This window comes from Hylobates moloch, unplaced genomic scaffold (assembly GCF_009828535.3).
Source record: "Hylobates moloch isolate HMO894 unplaced genomic scaffold, HMol_V3 SCAFFOLD_9, whole genome shotgun sequence".
NCBI classification, from domain to species: Eukaryota; Metazoa; Chordata; class Mammalia; order Primates; family Hylobatidae; genus Hylobates; species Hylobates moloch.
In genome coordinates, this window is record NW_026652284.1 from 110,702,978 (window position 1) to 110,715,091 (window position 12,114).

Below are 12,114 nucleotides of genomic sequence, written 5' to 3' on the forward strand. Positions count from 1 at the left end.
CGCCTTGGCCTCCCAAAGTGCTGGGATTACAGGCGTGAGCCACCGCGCCTGGCCGGGAGTGAGAGTTTTAAACTCCATTTTATTTACTAGCCACTTGACCATTGAGAGAAATCATTTCACATCTCTGGGCCTCAATTTCCTTCTCTATAAAATGGAGATGATAAATGTTCCTCTTTCAGAGAGCTCATATGAGAGGTAAATGTAAGCATTCATGCCATGTGTCGACAGCAGGCCTGGTATGGAGCAGCTGCTCAATAAATGAGCAGAACTTGCCTCCTTCATTGTCACCAAATTAAAATGTGGCCCAGTATAAAATAACCAAGTAGACTTCCATTTATCATGTTGGACTCTCTCTCTGACAAAGGTACTAAGTATTAGCCACTCTAAGTCTTTAAATGGAGGGTCCCTTCTACTGTCTGGGTCACAGCAGTCCTAAAATGCCTGCCTGCTCCCGTTTAGGGAAAACGCTTATACTCTCGTAGTTACTTACTCATAACTTAAAAATGGTCAAGAGTAAAATGGCACACATCAGTATGCTTTCATTGCTGAATAAGTAAAACACTGGCTTTTTGCTTGGAAAACACTCACACACCAGGATGAAACCTTGGCAGAACACCAGCTCATCCATTCCTGCCTCCCCAAGGTAGCCACTCATTGTGTGCCAGTCAAACCGTGAACCCCAGAGCCATGTGCGACCCTTCGCCCCAAAAGGTAAAGCCCAGAAGCAAATCAGAAGTAAACTCCTCTTTGCCTCTTCTTACCATTTTTGAGACATAGTCTCACTCTGTAGCCTAACCTGGTGTGCAATGGTGCGATCTTGGCTCATTGTAACCTTGGCCTAGCGGGTTCATATGATTCTCCTGCCTCAGCCTCCCAAGAAGCTGCGACTATAGGCAGGTGCCATCATGCATGGCTAATTTTTTAGTAGAGATGGGGTTTCCCTATGTTGGCCAGGCTGGTCTCAAACTCCTGACCTCAAGTGATCCACCTGCCTCAGCCTCTCAAAGTGCTGGGATTACAGGTATGACCCACCACGCCCAGCCTTTCTTACCATATATTTCTGATCTACTTCCTAGAGTGCTCATCACAGAGATATAACTAAAAGCATCAACATCTGCGTAACACACCACAATCTCTACCAAGGAGACATAGTAAAAGAGAGAGTATGGGTTAATTTGGGGATCCAATCTTGGAGATCTAACAGTTTTTCCGTTGCGCTCTATGTATGTGCATTAGTGATCCAAAGAGCAAAAAAAGGTCATAAACAGGAAGGTACTTACTAGAACTAGGAAAATTTTTTTTTTTAAATGAGAATTCCAAGTTACCCAAATTAATTCCTATTTCGGAGTTTCCATATCACCAAAAAGTACCCAAAAGTTCTCTTCCTAAGAATAACCACAAAATAACACAAGCCACATTCTTAAAGTTTCCGAATATCTCACTTGTGAAGCATATGCCAACAAGATTTTGTGGTATGCCCCCCAATTTTTTCTTATATCGAGTGTGGTAATGTTAAGCCCCATATTTTTAAAGAACTGAATTGTGATCCACCTAAGATATTTATAATAATGCACTACTTCCATATATGTAAGCATAGGGGAAAAAATTAAAATTCAACTATGGTGGCTATCCATCAGTAAAAAAACCTAAAGCATACTTTTCTCATCTATGCAAAAGGTAACCACTCAGAGAGTCCAACCTCAAGAATTAAAATATGCCGACCAGAGACAATGTTTTCCTGGCCAATACCTTCCTCAAGTTCAGAAGAAAAATTGTAAAATTATTGTGCCATCCTGAAACACTGTTATATTTTTGAGAACATGGGTATCATCAATGTACTCTAACATGACACTGAACTTCTAGCCTGGTTCCAAGTTCCTAAGTGACCACACTTGCATTATAGTTAACTCTATTTTTCTACCTAATCTTACAACAGTATTTGTCATTAAAAAAATATTTGCTTTTAAATTTATTAACCTTAAACTAACATCAACAGCAACTGCATGTAATTTAACATTACCCCTCTACTACAGGGTTGCTGGAAGATATGCTCGCACATCTCTACAAACAGCATCACCAAATACTTAATCTTATCACACCCTTCACAAACAGAATAACTGGCAGCTCTATTAGCAGGCACTGAAAAACTTATCTAGAAGGAAAACAACCACTCAGTCTAATCAATGTCACATCCTTAGAAGTATATACAATTAGTACAGAAAGAGGATGCAAAATGCTCCTATATCAACATGTTTCAATTTATTATAATTAAGTGAAAGACAGACCCATGATGGGGTTCAATGCCTGGCAACTCTGTTTAATCCCAAGCGAGTGTTACAGACTGGCAGTTCACAAAGACAAAAAAAAAAAAAAGAAAAGAAAAGAAAAAATCCATTTACCTCTGGTTTTCGAACAAACCTAGTTAGGTGGTATTTCTCCATTCACTTCACAATTCACTCCCATCACCCAATACTGACTCCAGAGAGAACTCTGGAAGTATGCCGGAATGGCACAGTCAGTCATAGCACCAAGCAAGCCAGACGGGACCCAGCACTAACAGAAGTTTCTCCCCTCCTAAAATTTGGGACCCCTCTATTTCTGAATCCCAGTTCTACGTGTGTGGAAACATGAGTATCAAAGCTCATTTCAATATCAGTCATCCCACAGAAGCCCAAGCTTCCCCATATTACAGAGGGCCGTCCTTGGGGTGGGGGGCTTACATCAGAGCTCCGCAAACCTCACCTAAACCAGCCACAGCACAACCCACCCAGGGAAAACCATCTCCCTTCCTACCTTCCACCCAATGGTGCCATTCTCAGTTGAAATACGTTTGCCTTGTTTGAAGGGGAGGGATGCTTTATGGCACTTATTGATGATGCTGAGTTCCAGGGCAAATATCTATTTTTATCGTGGCCCCAGAGGCTTCTGCTGCTCCTTGGCTTTCAGATTCCTCTTTGTCCATACCACTCTATCATTAATTCACTGAAAATCCTAAAGAAAATCGATTTGGCCTTGGCCCTGCCCCCAACCCCCCACCCGCAACGCTTTCCTGAAGGGTCCAGATAAGAGAAGCTGTCTGACTGTCGCCTCGGGCCTCCCTTCTCCGTGTCTGGTCAGCTCAAGCAGGCTGCACCGGCCTCCGATCTCCCTGTCCAGCCTCTGAGTGCACTGCGGGCAGGTCCTGCTGGCGCAGCAGCCCTAAGCCCTACCAAACCCTCCGGGTTAGGGGAGCCGGGTGGGAACCTATGTGCACAGATCTCTCTCCATCTGGGCTTCAGGCACCAGAGACTAGCAGGGAGGAGTCCTGGAGTGGAGACAGTCCCAGCCTGAGTTCTCTCTGGGTCCTTTGGGATTTTTCCACCGGCCCTCGTCTCCGCAGCTACGCCTGCCTGGCCCAGTCGCGCCGCTGAGGGGTGCGTTCACTGCTCATCTCCTAGTCCCTTGCTGGTGACCTTGGCTGCACTGCTTCGCCTCTGTGCCCTCGGTGGCCGGACGCCACCTACCTCGAGGGTTACAGGAGGGTCACGAAGATGTGGGGGCGCCGAACAGTGCATGCCAGGGACAGGACTTCCATCTTCTGTCCTCCCTGGAGTGTCCACAGCTCGCTCAGTCCTCTCCCACCTCCAGTCCCCAGGCCTTTCAACCCGCAGGACCCAGAAAGGGCGAGGGGATGGGGAAGGGGCCGCCCGTCCGAAGTCCGTTATTCACCCGGCGGCTCCCTGAGGGGGTGTGGCGCCCCCGGCCCCCGCGTCCCCTTCCTCCCAGCTCCGAGAGGAGATCCTCCAGCTGCGCGGCGGCAGCGGCGAGCGTGGACGGCGGGGGTCCCGGCCCGACCTACCTCCTCCAGCAGCGTGACGGTGTTCCTGCAGTTGTGCAGCCGCGTGGTGAAGCTGGACGTGGTGGGCGAGTTGTAGTCCTCGGTGGTCTCGGCGATGAACTCCGAGACAGAGATCTGGTCCGGCATCCTGCCGGGGGGGACGAGACACAAGCGGGGGCGGGGGGTGAGTCACGGCGCAGGCTCCCGGGGCCGCGGGCCGCCCGGCGGCTCATGAACCCCGGCGCGCAGCCCGCCACCCGCCGCCCGGCCTGGCGCGCAGCTCCCGTCCCCGGCGGCGGCGAGAGGGAGGGAAGGAGGCGGGCGAAGACAGGCAGCGGCGGCGGCGGCGCTCGGCGCGGGGCCCTTCAAACTCCAAGCAGCGCGCGAGGCAGGGGGCTCTCCGGGACCCGCCTCCCTCTGCTCATGCCGGCGGCGGCGGCTCTTCAGCGGCGGGGGAGGGGACGCGGCTGCGCGCGGGGTCTTCGCGGGGGTCTGGGCTCCGGCCGACCGCTGGGGCGTGCGCGGGCTGGGCGGCTGGGGCGCCCGGCGCTGCCTCCTCAGACGCGCTGACAGGCGGCGGCGCGGGCCTGACTGACTGAGCTCACACTCCCGCGGCGGGCGGGCGGGCGGCGCTCGCGTTGCAGTCACGGGGCCAAACAGGGAAGTGCTCTGCGCACGCGCGCCGCCCCCAGCCCTGCACCCCCACCCCCGCCCCCGCCCGCGCCCCGCCCCCCGCCCCCGGCCCGGCCCCCGCCCCGCCCCCGCTCGCGCACCGCCCCTGGGGCCTGGCTCCGACGCTGCCGCTCACGACCCCGGCTGCGCGGCACCGGGGCTCCGGAAGCCCGAGTCCCTGGTCCGCCCCCGGAGCGGTTACTTCAGCGAGCTCGTTACCCGAGCGTTTTGCAAGAAGGGGGCCCAAAAAAGTTGTACGTGTTCTTTTTTAGTCGCGTGTGGGTGCAGGAAGTGAGGCCCCGGGAGAGCTGCCTTCTACTGCGAGGGCCGCCGACCCCGCGAAGGAAGCGCTGGGCGCAGGGGCGGCCTCCCGGGGCCCGGGCTTGCAGCTGCCCGCTCGCCCCATCTCTCTGCAGGGTGCTCCTCACCGCTTACAGGCTAGTTTTGTGCAGTTGGCTTAGGTCGCTACAATGCAGCGTGAAGACGAATGAAGGGTTTGGGGGTTTTTTTAAAAAATACTTTTCTAATCTTTCATTTGCACTTTTTTTTTTAACTTGCAGGAAAGCCGAGGGTCAGGGAATGTAAAAGGCCTTGCCCGAGCTGCAAATGGTGTTCGATGCTAAGCAGATGCCAAATTTCGGTGGAAAAAGTACCAACAGATACCTCACTACTCGGCCTTGACAGATGGCTAAGTTTAAAACTAGCTCAATCTACTTAGTCCGAAGAATCCATTTAATTTCTCACCATTCACTGAGTATGAATTTGGTTTAAAAGAAGAAGAAGAAAAAAAAAGCTAGGCCTTTGGGAAGGGCCACAGCATTGGTACCTGTAATTCAAGCCAAGAGAGCCTTTGATAGCCTTAGGATGGAAGGCTGAGCCTGTCCTCCGCGACACACACCCACCGCGCCCTACCCCTCACCCCCGGGATTGGGCTTCTGCCGTCTTGCACTGTTAAGCCTCAAATCCGTTCTCTGGTTCTTACCCCTAACTACAAGGGAGTGCCCCAAAGCAGGGATCTTCTTTTAGCCTTGGGCCTGCTACAGAGAAGTAGCAGAGTGGCTGTCAAAATACAGCACCTCATTAACTCTCAAATATTTACTAAGCACTAACTATGTGCCCTGGAGATTGAGTAGTGCCAAGGCCCCTGCTCTCATGAAGCTTACCTTCTAGGACAGAAATAGACAACTCACAAATATATAAAGTGGAGTAAATATAAAGTAAGAAAGTGAAGGAGTCGCTATAGTATAAAGAATCTGCAGAGAAGGCTTTGCTGACAAGGTGACATCCTGAGAAAAGAATGACAAGAGTAAGTCACCCAGATAATCCTGCTGTCTATGGCATCTTGGGCCCTCAGTTGCCTCATATGAAAGCAAAAGATAAGGACACCAACCCCAGGACCTGGCTGTTATGTTGAGTTCACTGATGATGGAAGAGAAAGTGCTTTGTGCACAGGAAAGCCATTAGAAAAGTGTGAGATGTTCACCTCCCTCTATTGGCTGTACTGAACCTGCACTGCGCCTCCAGCAAGATGCTCATCAATGTCCTCTAAGAGGCCATGCTTCACGTAGGCAAGTGTTCCAGCTAACTAAAGGGACATTTTGTAAGGGGAATGTACATAAATAAATATTCTTCCCTGGCAAAGGGAAGTTGAGAAATCAACTTCAAAACACAGTCTTTAAAAAATTAGTAAATAAATAAACAGGCACCCACTTTGTCCTCATTAGCACTTTAAAAGCTTGGTTTGGGACACACCAAGTTTGAAGTTCGGGGAGACAGCCAGATGATGGTAGCAGACAGCTGAAGATCCATACCTGGCGGTCACTTGCTCATGTGCCATAGTTGAAAGAACACGGTCTTTTGAAGTATGAGCCACCCAGGAGAAAATCCTACCATCCTTTCCCCACATACTAACCAAGTCACTCTGCATCTGGAAAATTCTGTGAGTTGGAACAAATATGGCCCATACTAGTTGAGCTAATTAAGCTCTCTGAGACTCAGTTACCCCATGGAGCACTGACAACACACAGCACTGACTTCACTCCAAGAAGGCCTTCATTCCTCTAGGCTGGAAACAAATTCAGACTTGGATTCTTGCATTTATTTTGTTCTCCCATCTATTCCAGGTAGTCATCTAGCACCTGTCACCTCCACTGAGGTGGTTGTTCCTTCCATCTTCTTCATCTCGCATTACAGTAAAGACTCAATAAACATGAGCTGTTATTAAAAGCCAAAAGTCAGTGTTTAATTGCCTCAATTCAAAGAGGCCTTGGGTTCCAGAGTTTTCCCTCCTAGTAACTGATGCTGTCATCTTGGGCCTCAGTGCTATCCTTTGTAAAATAAAGGAGTGAGTGTGTCAAAATGACCACAGATTCCTCCCAGCAGGAGCCGACTTGTGTATACAGTCAGCTCTGCAGATGCAAAGAAGAAAGATTATTACAACAAGCTAAGCTAACTGCAATGGTAGACAGCTGGGGATTTCTTTCTTGACTGAATTCACCAAAGACTCCAAACTGCTGCCATCAATTGCTGTTTCAGTTTCATTTGAAGATTATGTTATGTATCTGCTCCTCCCCCATCTCCTTCGGCCAAGAAAGGAATATGCTCACAATGAGATATTGTGCTCTGGTAAGTATATACCTCCTCAGACTGGTCTGCAATTAGAATTTCAAAGGTTCACACCTCTACTCACCATTTCTGGGCCATAATCCTCTTTAAATTTGAAACCATGCCTCAGTGAAAACCATCTGCACCTCTCATTTTCTCAAATACTCTGAAAATCATTCCTGGATATCTGAAAGCAAATAGAGACTGACATGGGCAAAACGTAAATGCTAGATTTCTTTGTGTGGAGCTGCCCCAAAATATACACCATCCTCCCCAAAGCCAGGGAAAATGTGCACACACACACATACTTGTGTGCACCTGGCTTTATATAAAGCAAGCATCATCTCTGTTGTCATCATTATAATAAGACTGTTCAGCACCCTTGTCCTCCTCATGCCTGCCTCTTACTCTGAGCACTGCTGACTTAGGTAACACCATGATTATGGCAGGATGCACTGTCGCCTTGAAAAAAAGGCAGCAGAAACAGTGGTGGCTTATTCTTCTGAATAGCAATGGCGCTAACGACCCACTTGCCATCAGGGAATTGGCTCTCAGTTACATTTCCAGTTGCAGACCTCACTCTCGTCCATCTGTCTTACAACCAAAGGGGGATGCATTTGCAAGATGACTGACCAGAAACCAGAGGTGGGGGAGTGCGGGTGGGGAGTCAGAGGTGCTCTCTGGGCCCAAGAGACCACAAGGAGCTCTGATCCGCAGTGTTAGCCAGCGACAGCATTCATCACAGGCTCCCGATGCCCTCATGGCACAAGGACAGTGGCTAAAGTGGGAAGGGAACACACTTTTTATTACATGGACCTGAGCTTAAATCTCTACTTTCTTGTTTATTCGCCTTGTTTTCTAAACTATGTTTCAGATTATTGTGTGAAATAAAATGAGAAGATATGGATAAGTAGGCCGATGCATAGTGAATAATCAACCAATGTGAATTCCCTTTGAACTCCCCTTTTCTGTGAAAGATGACTATAAATACATCTGCTTTCATTCCACGACTCAGATATCTCTAAATTAGTCACTAGGAGGAGGAAAGAAGAGGGAGCGGGGAAGGCTGCACAGTAATTCCCAAAGTCTGGGATCTCAGATTTGGGAATAAACAGTCTTCAGAGACCTTGCTTATTCTCAAAGTATCCTTTGTTAGGTCAGATGCATTAGTGATGGCTTGGATTTTGGAAGTAAATAAACAGTATCTAGAGTCAAACTGGCTGAATACCAATCAAGATGAGAAGTAAGTTAAGATCAACTCACTAAAATAAAATAAAAGCCTATTTTCATGCAACACAGTCCCTGTAAAGAAGGATAATCTCAGCAAAACAACTTCTAGGGGATGATAGCATGGGGCATTTCTTTTGTAGGAGCATGAATTATGGGCTGATTCTCACATAAAAAAGATAGGCTCCCGTCTCTGCCATGAAGAAGCTACTAGACCTTGTTAAAGTATTTCTCCTCTTTGAGTCTCAGTTTTCATATCTATAAAATGGGGGCAATGACAACCCCTATCTCAGTGTTCTGAGAATTCAATGAGCTACGGTATATAAAGTGCTCAGCAGGGTCTCAGACATCCTAAGTAGACAATTATTTTTCCCATATAATGAGAACTTTGAAAACCTTATCTGGAGATATAACATGATATTCTTGCTGGGTACAGTGGCACACACCTGTCATCCCAACCACTTGGGAGGCTGAGGTGGGAGGACTGCTTGAGCCCAGGAGTTTGAGAGCAGTCTGGACAACATGGCGAGACTGCATCTCATTTTTTTTAATAAAAAATAAAATAAATTCTGATATTCTTGCAAAAACAAAATATTCACCATGACCTGCTATGTACCAGACACTTTGCTAAGTATAGAATTTAGAATACATTTATCCTTCTTTAAGCCTCATGACAACTTTATAAAGTAGGTATATTTATCCCAAATTTACCAGAGAAAGCTAAGGCTGCTGGGGTACAGAATACGACCTTCTCAGCTTCCATCCGGAGCCAGGTACTGCATTGGTGGTTATATATGTAATGTCGGAATTCATTCATACAACAGTCCTGAGATGCAAGTATTACAATAATGGAAACTGAGACACAATAAAATCTCACTGCAAGTTAATGTCCCTGAGCCTGGCAGACGCTAAATCCAATGCTTTTTCTGCTGCCTGAAAAATTGGTCTCTTTACTGTATTCTGCATAGGGCTACTTTCTTAGGTACAGTATTTTTCCCAGCCCAGGCAACCAAAGAAAGTATCCTTATTTCACCTGACAACTTATGAATTCATTTTCTACCATCTTAATGAAGTGGTGGAGGAAAAGAAAGCGCTGAAGGAGCAGGAGGGAGGGAGGGCTGTACTTGATTCCATCTTTTACACTTAGGCTCATGTTGCCATAGTCTAATAAACTACTGCTTTTTTCATGTTCTTTGTATGAGTGCTTCCCAAGTGCACTCATGCAATTTCAGGTAATAATAAAAAAAAAAAATTCTAGTCCCAAATGTACTTAATTCAATTTAAATACTCCAAGCAAAACCACTAGAGTTTTCTCAGTAAAGAGGAGAACACGGTTTGTTTGGAGACAAAAAACTACTCTGTTCTACCTCCCTGTTCCTCTGATGGAAGTAGGAAGAAAAGAGGCAGAATGGTGGGAACCTAGAAGACATGCAGCGTAAATATCTACTGAATGAACTCAGGGATGTATTTCTGTTTAGTCCTATCAAAGAATAATTGTGCTTAGTATTATGCGCCCTGTATTATCCTAAGTCATTGCAGGCGCAACCTCACTTAATACTTGCAGCAACAATATAAAGCAGGTACTGTATTATTCCCCATGTTATATGCATAGGAAACCTGAAGCTTAGAGGTTACCTGTCAAGTAGTGGAGCAGGACTCAAGCAATCTCATTTCATAGCCCATGTGATCAGCCACTGTGCTCCGTTGGCTTATCAAAGACAATGGATGAGTCCACAGCCCCAGGATGCTTTTTCTGTTGGAGTATATGTGCGTGTGTTTTCCTTCTGGGGAACTCATTACAAGCCCAATCAAATGCAAGCTTGACTGGTCTAGAGAGCACGCTCCTTGCCCCATTCCTCCAGGTGGGATTAATCTTCATGTGGGTATCTGCAGTCAGCTTCTCTCACTCTGCCTTAGGCAACTGGAGGATATTGGCACCATTCAGAGGGAGAAACTGAGAACTTCCTCAGCAACAAATAGCTCTGTTAGTAGAAGGGCTTGGCTCTGACTCATCTCTCACTTGAGCTCAGGAGTTCCAGGCTGCCGTGAGCTATGATTGCACCACTGCACCTCAGCACTCCAGCCTGGACTACAGAGCAATCCAATCTCAAAAAAATAAATAAAATAAAAAACAAAAAACAAATGCCAAACAAACAAACACCTCATATCTTCCAAGTGAGTATGCTACACCACAAAGTCCCAGACTATCAATCCCTGACAGCATTCAGGGACTAAATCCTACCCATGTCTGTATCACCTACATCCCCCAGCAACTAAAGCAAGGACAGAAGATTCCAGGAGCCCCGGGCTTGGCCTTTTACAACCACCATCTCCTGAAATCTTCCTAGTAACCTAGTGAGGTAGTGTGTTTTCTGCAAAAGAACTCAGAGATATGCACAATTTGCTCAAGGTTAACAGTTAATAAGTGGAGAAATGCTATTCAGTCAGTCTGAATCCAAACCCTGTAGGCTTTTTCTTCTCTAGGAAAGCACTGCCTAGTTGGGGTCCCTTGTGGGCCCCCATAAATGTGTTTTGAATTGAGCTGGTTCCCTTTTATGAGCTACATCATTTCTAATGCAAGTAAAACAACCTCCAGTGAAGAAAAAAATCATGGTGTTTTATGGGAGTCCTAAAAACTTGCGATCTATAGGAACGAGGGATTTAAAATCCTGCTTATTTCTGATAAAGTCATATTAACCTGAAAAATGAGAAAAACTGACAATACATCCAGGTTTCTTTTTTTCTTTGATGAATTTGTTTTAAGTTGAGTTGATCACCTTTAATGATGCCCAACTTCTGTGCTATGTCAAGAATGAGAACGTTCCTCTTTTATGGCCCTTTTCAATGGTACCATTTTGCAGGGTGCCATTTTCCAAATATTTATATTTCTCCAACTAGACTGTGAGCTACCTAAGACCAGGGAGGGTTTCTATTTGCTATTATAGCCCCAAAGTCCCAAGTGTTTAAGAGATACTTACTGAATAGAAGGAAGACTGAATGAATGAATGAGCAAACATTTATAGGGGGAAGGGTATGAGAGGAATTGAGAGAGGAGAAATGGAGAGATCCAGAAGAGAGTAAGATCCACAGAAGTGATCCTGGTTTTTAGAGTCATTTTCATTATCTTACATCATTATAAGCAGTAAGAGCCAGAGAGAATTTTAAGGATAACGTGCTTTCCAAACTTTTCATTTTTCAGATAAGGAAACTGATTTCCAAGCAGTTAGGTGACTTGCCCAGTGTTCCCTGACAGATTTGTGGGAACTGAGCCAAATGCCAAGTATCCTGGTGCCCAAGGGTTTCCCACTTCACCTTTCCCAGTTATATTTCAAGGGTAAGATTAAAGACCTTCAGAAACTCCCGTCTACAACAGATTATGTTGTCTTTGCATCACGGCATCAAGGAATGCCTATGCACAATTGCCTACTATTTAAAAATTGTAACAGTATAAAGTCTGGCACACCATCACTTAACTGACACTCCTAATTTGGGGCAAGAGAACTGTGCCCCACAGTACTCACCTAGTTGTGCTATTTTTCGAAGCCACCCACCCTTTACCCAGAGAACCTTCCCAGCACATACAGAGTGTAGGTCAAATTTCTCCTTTTCTCAAGTCCAGTTGACTATTGTGATTGACATAGTTCCTCCTCCCTTGGTCATTTTCAGGGATGAGATCATTGCCTCCTGAGTCTCTGAGGACATTCTCCCCTGGGTACAGAGGAATTAGGAGGGAACCAGTCAGTTCAGTTCTAATCCACAAACAGTTATTAAGCAGCTTTATAACCTTTCTAGTG

At 46.6% G+C, this 12,114-nt stretch overlaps 1 protein-coding gene across 3 annotated transcripts in view; it reads right to left on the bottom strand.

Annotated features, from left to right (window-relative positions):
• Positions 1-12,114, bottom strand: part of ASAP1 (ArfGAP with SH3 domain, ankyrin repeat and PH domain 1) — a 387,469-nt gene that overhangs the window by 297,255 nt on the left and 78,100 nt on the right. For 2 of the 3 annotated variants that reach the window (XM_058444654.1, XM_058444652.1), the window contains exon 3: positions 3,839-3,965. In XM_058444654.1, coding sequence (XP_058300637.1) covers positions 3,839-3,965 — 127 coding nt within the window. Of the gene's footprint in view, positions 1-3,838; positions 3,966-7,178; positions 7,282-12,114 lie in introns of those variants that run through there. The other variant, XM_058444653.1, reaches the window with a different exon arrangement.